Here is a 7,084-nt window from a genome sequence, read left to right on the forward strand (position 1 = left end):
AGAAAAGACGTTGCCTACAAATGAGGTCATTTCTCAATTGCAAACAACTGTTGTCGAATCATTGTTGTCTCCATCATCTGCATCAACGGTAAAGTTTATTGGATCTTACATTATAAATTTTTTTTGTATTGTTTATATATTATTTTACAATATGTATTTTTTTTGTTTTTGTATTTATTTTTTTGTTTGCTTATCAAGGAGTTTGTGTTTTTCATAAGTGCAATTATCATGTAAATAATCTTAAATTTACAAATTATGCTACGGATCATGTTTCGTTTATTAAATGATTTTTACTACATATTTTCTTAAATTATCTTAATTTAATATGTTCATTATTCATTTTTTTTCGTATTAGGATGACTTACGTAATGTCAAAGATGAGAGTTTTAGTGCTTCTATTTCGGAATTAAATCATACGGAATGTAAAGATGTAAGTTATAATGTTTTGTTTACCAATTTTATTTCTGTTACATATTGAAATTCTTCATTTGTTACTTTGATATTGTTTTTTTTTGTGCATACTTAGGATGATGTTGGTTTATTTCCGATTCAAACAAATGTTGTTGAATTAGTGTCACCTAAATCAACAACATCAACAATAAAGGTATTGCTTATTGTATTTTTTACTACAAATTATATATATAAGTTATATTCGTTATATCTTATGTTTCTTTATGTATTTCACTTGCACAATTATTAGGTCGTTTGTGATAATCATCATGTTGATGTTTCTGACAAGCTCATTTATATAATATTGAGTGCAATAATTAATTCATACCATGTTTTCTTTCAATTCAGTTTAAATTGTTATATATTTAGTTCAATTACATTATTTGGTAATCTTATTATTTATCTTTTATTTTTTCTTACTAGGATGCTTCTGCTAATATGAAAGATGATGCTATTGTGGCACCTATGTATGAGGTTAGACATGTGAAATATATTTAATAATGTAACTTGTAACTTATGTTTTCTCATATGGTTTTACTTATGTTATTTTCTTATAATTAGGTTGCTTCTAATAGTAATGAAAATGATGGTGTTACAAAAAGTGTATCTGATGAAAAGGATGTGGAAGATAGTGACAGATGTGACAATGTATTATTATATATTTTTTTACTATTGTTGTATATTTTTTTTAGGTTTGAAGTTTTCTTATTCTTCTTATTGATCTATTCAATTAGGTTGGTGACGATACTATTGAAGATGATATTTGTAAGACACCTATCTCCATAAGTGGTTTACAAGATGGTGGAGAAAGTGAAGTAAGTTACAACATATTGTGTATAGTTTCTATTTTCCTTACGATATGAAACAAAATTTCAACGATTATTGTCACCTCATTTGATACATTTGAAGTTTTCTTATTCTTCTCATTGATCTATTCAATTAGGTTGGTGATGATACTATTAAAGATGATATGTCTAAGACACCTATCTCCATATGTGGATTACAAGATGGTGGAGAAAGTGAAGTAAGTTACAATATATTGTGTACAAAAATGCAACTATTATTGACACCTCATTTGATACATTACATTGTTAGTTATTATTCTTATTTTCCTTTTCCATTTTTTTTTACAATTAGGATGCTTGTGCTGTTATTGAAATTGATTCTTCTGAAAAATCGTTTATCGGATCCTCAATAACACCAATGAAGCGTCGACTTCCACGATTGTGTGACGAGTCTTTTGAAGATGATACTGTTGGTTGAATTCATATTACTTTTTAAGTTTTTTGACATTGTTTTCTAAATTGTCTTTATCTTCCAATTTTCAAATTTCAGTTTTCATATTATCGTAGGCCTCATTTTTTTATAGGTTAATTGAAATTATTAGGTAGATTAAACTTTTTATATTAGGTTTTAGACATATTTATTATTCGATAACTTTAAATGTATGGAATGACATGGTACATTCATGTTTTTTTTGTCCTTACGACGAAACACATTATTATTGGGGTGCCATATGCCAAATGATCTTACTAGTTTTTTCTATAAGATATTACTTGGTTTGTCGTTGTGGGTGATTCTATCTGAACTAATATATAAATGAATGAAAGTAATATGCAGTAAGCTTAAGATAAATCAAAATATTATTCATATATTTGTCAACCTGTCCACCGGACGGGTATGACACTAGTTTTTTTAGGTTTTAAACGAGTGAAACTTTTGGATTGTATGTTTTTTTATATTTAATAATAATAAAATAATTATAAAAATTATAAAAAAATATATTAAAAATATGATAATCATTTCAGTTTTGAAATAAACCTAAATACATATTTTAAAAATGACAAATTTGTAATTTTGAGACAGTAGAGTCCTAAAACCGAAAATACAAAAACATGTCCATTTTTGCAGTTTTGTCCTCCAAATATTAGGAACCCATATATCATTGTATACAACTACTCGGATCTCCGGCGAAATATGGAGGAATCATCGGAAAACAAATCGAACATATCACACGAGTCGTCTTCGTCCGTGGCTGATTTCGGCGTATTGGAGAAAGTCAAGCCATTTGCCGGTGACTCTGCCGTAGAATGGGTCGAATACGCTGTTCAACAGGCAGTGATTACACAAAAAACCATCTTGGAAACCCTAGAATCCACAATATCTCTCACCAAATCCCGCCTCTGCCAAATTAAATCAACTTCGACCGCTCATCTTCATATGTCAATCGTAAGCTTCTTTTAATCAATACATTTTATGTACTTGTTGCTTCGTCTGATTGTTTAGGTAAATATACTGATAACAATGTTAAGCTAGGCAAAACGTACAACCGAGAGAACTGCATATGAACTAAGGAAATCAAGGCGTAGCACTTTTTTGGAAGGGAGTATGTGGTTATGGGTACATTGATTAGCAAATAAGGATGGTGTATGATGATTAACTAATATGGAACATGGAAGGCATTTTTGCATTGCCAGCGATGTAAACTTTCTATTAGAGGCGCCAATGATTGAAACCCTGTAATTTGTAGTTCACATGACATGGATTGACTTAGCTTTTGGACACATATAAGACTCTAGGAGGGAAGTTGACACTTAATCTCTTGTCTTTGTATTTATTATGACTCTATATCAGCTTATACAAGACCAATGAAAAACAAGTTTGTGTAATGTCCCTTTTAACAGGTTGGACATTTTGTAAAACACGGACTAATAAGAGTGCTCATTGTGGAAAATGACAACACTGTAGTGCAATCATATGTAATGTTAGTGTTAAGGGGATTAGAAGTGGCAAATCACATAAATTATATACATTGTAGTTAAGGTGTAGTTCCTTGGTGCATGGTAAAGTCATATTCTGGTGTGAAACTGTGAATCTTGCAATATGTAATGATCATCTGAATAAAATGTCTTTTTATCTCTCCAAAGTAGATAGATGCAATATTACTGAATGTGGTTAACAAAAATGTGATTCGCCTTTCATTATTTATATCCAATGATAGTTTTGGAATTTCTTTTCATCTTACCATAGGAAACTCTGCAAGACTTTAAATCTGATTATAATGTTTACGAAGCTATTGTGTTTGGAAAAATCAAAGGTTTGTCATCAAATGCTGAACATTGTCAATATCCACATTCTTTATTTTTTACCCCTACATGTTTGACTAACAATATGCTGTCTGTCATGAATGGTGGTCAACAGAGGGTGTTTACTTTGCTGCTGCACATCCGTTTGCTACCAGTGGACTGGTTGTTGGTTCAGGGGTACTGGCTGTCAAAAGTGAGTTTCTTGAACTCTACTAATTGTTCACAGCTTAATAGTAACAGCAGTTATTTCTTTTAGTTCCAAATTTTTTACTTGAGATTTGGTATGATTAGTACTCCTGATTATATTCCAACCAGAAATGAAAAACTAGTTATAATTAAACAATGTATAGAGCGTAGTTAAACCTATACATTATGTTTACATATAATGTAGAAATCCATTTAATTTTTTTACATATTATGTTTACGTTTAAAATTTATTTGGCAGCGTGAAATTATTTGATGATTAATCAAGTAGTAACATTATTCAGTTGTGTTATTAGCAATGTTTGTTTTCGATATTTTATAATTATATTTCATATGATTTGATGAAACGTATGGGTGAATTATGTTAATTATTGTTTATATTCATTTTAAAAAATGTTTTGTCAAGTTGTTTTTGTAACTATTTGTAATTCACATTTATATATTATTTATAAAACAAGCAAATATTTATAGGAAAGTAAAGAAGGGCATTTATTTCATTTAACCCAAATCCCCACCTAAGTTTGTTTACTCAAAGTTGAAGAAATTACAAAAGTTCCATAAAAATTTCAATCAAAAACTTCTTCCATAATAACTTTTTCACTATTCTATTGCAGGCACAAGGCGTTCTTTATACTACAACACACTGCGTCTTTTTGTCAACGAAGAGGTAAAACAAAACATGATTTAAAATTTTATTAGTATTTGCGCCTTTTATTTATTTATTTTCACTTTTTATTTTGTGACTCATTTATTATTATTATTACTGGTGTGAACAGGCCATGCTTGCTAGAGCTAATGCTAAGGTACAAAAGTTACGCGACTCTGTGAGAACCTTAACAGAAGAAACCAAAAAGCTGGAGGTAATCCTTTCTAGTGCCTAACGTTTAAAAAATAAATATTTTTATAATTAGCTTCAACAAGTGAATTTGTCATTTTCATATATTTTTTTTTTCAGAAGTTCTCATCAGATGCTGAAGTAGAGCTAAAACGAGGGAGGACAAAACTCAGGTTTGTGTTTGGCAAAATCATCTTATCTCATTCCATTTTATGTTGAAAAATATGCTCATAAATATATTTTTTTTCCTTCTTATTTGGACATTATAATTGTAGCAGTGAAAATTGCTTTGTATTTTGGATGATATTGGTATTATTGGGTTGATTTTTTAATACTATGAAGAAATCAATAAAAGTAGGTTGCTATTTCTTGCATTTAACCCTTGTTTTAATGTATAGACAAACAGGAAAGCAAATCCAGGGTGTCATCACCTCAGCTTATAAGATCGAACGACAAGCAGGGGGTATATTTTCTTTTGCCTTTTATTTTATTTTTTATGTGTTTACTTGTGAAATGACCTTTACGCCCTTGTGTTTTGTCGTAACCAGGCTTGAAAGACATACTCAAAGAGCTTCCTAATAGAGATGCATCAGCTTTCCGTTCAGAGGTGCGTGCGTACCTAAAACTACATATATATATATATATATATATATATATATATATATATATATATATATTATACATTTATCAGAGTTAGAGTTTCTTATTGGTGGTTTGTAGGTGTCCCAACTTGCATCACAAGCTAAACGAGAAAGGAGGGTTCTTAATAAAGAGGTTAAAAAGATATCTAATTATGGTATCTCCATCTGAACAAACATTCACAACAAATGATCTGAAAAAAATTATATGGTAAAAGATTGTTTTTTTGTTTGGTCCATGGTGTTGTATTTTAATCAGAAAGGCATAATCCAATTTGGAAGTATCAAATGATTTTAACAACCAAAATGTCAGTCCAACTTCCCTTGCATTCGCTACAAATCACTGTAACGTGATAATGCCTGATTTGGCATTTTTTGAATAATGTTTTACTTTAAGAAAGGAAGTACAAAACCCCTTTTACTTAGATCTCATGTTTTTCTTTTTGGAGGAGAATATTTGAGTATGAGTGTTTCTTTTTTTACTTGAATGACTTGGTAAAATGTACATGGTGCTACTGATGCTATATGCTTATTTTTATCTTTTTGGAATTTCTAGACACTTGTCACCATCAAAACAACTTATGTTATCCCGTAATGTTGCATTCATTGCCTTCTTATATGCTTCCTATCCAAGGTGATGAAGATTACTTACTGAGATGTGATTCTCAAAGTTATCAAAGACAATCTCAACACAACCTGATACAACTTGGGACACATCTAACTGATCCAAGTGTCTACAGCTTGTTAAAAAACAAACAAACAAAAAAAAACCCATAACAAAAAACTATCCCTTTTGATTTAGTCAATGCCTTTTAACACCAGCAATACTTTCCATCAGGCTATTAATAGTTAACATATCAAAAATCTTCTTGTAAATTTCTAAGATCATCCACAATAAAAAGAGTTTTTGTTGGAGCTTTTTGGTGGAAAAACTTAGGGTGCGTTTGGTTGTGGAAAATTGTTTTCATTTTCTATGAAAATGTTTTCGGAAAATAGAGTTGAGTTTTCATTTTCAATTTTCAATGAAAATTTTAGAAAACACGTTTGGTTGAAATCGGATGAGTTTTCATTTTCCATGTTAGAAATTTGGAAAACTTTGGAAAACTGTAAAAATCATTTTTCTAATTTACATATAATTGGAAAACTGAAAATTTTCATTTTCTTGGAAAATTTTGGAAAACTGAACGAACCAAACGCGTTTTCAAAATTTTCATTTTTCTTGGAAAATTTTCCTAGAAAACTGGAAAAATTTCCACAACCAAACGCACCCTTAGGTTGCGTTTAGTTACGGAAAAACAGTTCTCATTTTCTGTTTTTCGTTTTCCCTTTTCAGTTTTCGTTTTCGGTTTTCATTGGAAAATTTAGAAAAACGCGTTCAGTTAAAACTTATTCATTTTTCATTTTCAGTTTTAGAAAATTAGAAAACGTGTTTAGATGTGTATTTTTCTATCGGTTATCATTTTTAGAAAACGGTAGCGGTGGTAGGGTGGGCGTGGGGACGGTGGCGGCAGGGTGGCGGCGGTGGTGGTGGATGCGACAATTGTGGCAGTGGTGGTGATGGCGACGGTGGTGGTGCTGGTGATGGGGTAGTGGTGGTGGTGATGGTAGGTCGGTGATTGTGGTAGTGGTGTTGGGTGTGTGTGTTTGTGAGGGTGTGGGTGGGGGTGGGTGTGTGCTTGTAGGGGTGGGTGTGTGTGTGTGTGGGGGGGGGGGGGGGTGGGTGTGGGTGTGGGTGTGGGTATGTGTGTGTTTGTGGGGGTTGGTGTGTGTGTGTGTGTGTTTGTGGGGGTATTATCGGTTTTCCAAAAATTTCCAACTTCTTTGTAATTTTAGAAAACGAAAAATTTTCATTTTCCGTGCAAAATTTAGAA

General features: G+C 31.3%; 1 protein-coding gene across 1 annotated transcript; it reads left to right on the forward strand.

Moving 5' to 3' along the window:
- Positions 1-2,365: 2,365 nt before the first annotated feature.
- Positions 2,366-5,520, forward strand: LOC145123234 (alanine-tRNA ligase). The gene is made up of 9 exons (XM_079058446.1): positions 2,366-2,679; positions 3,481-3,547; positions 3,652-3,729; positions 4,355-4,407; positions 4,517-4,600; positions 4,696-4,748; positions 4,974-5,038; positions 5,124-5,182; positions 5,296-5,520. The coding sequence occupies exons 1-9, from the start codon at positions 2,428-2,430 to the stop codon at positions 5,383-5,385; spliced, it is 801 nt and encodes a 266-aa protein (XP_078914572.1). The 5' UTR covers positions 2,366-2,427; the 3' UTR covers positions 5,386-5,520.
- The last annotated feature ends 1,564 nt before the right edge of the window (positions 5,521-7,084 follow it).

This window comes from Lactuca virosa, chromosome 7 (genome assembly GCF_052849685.1).
Source record: "Lactuca virosa cultivar CGN04683 chromosome 7, Lactuca_virosa_CGN04683_v6, whole genome shotgun sequence".
Taxonomy (NCBI): Eukaryota; Viridiplantae; Streptophyta; class Magnoliopsida; order Asterales; family Asteraceae; genus Lactuca; species Lactuca virosa.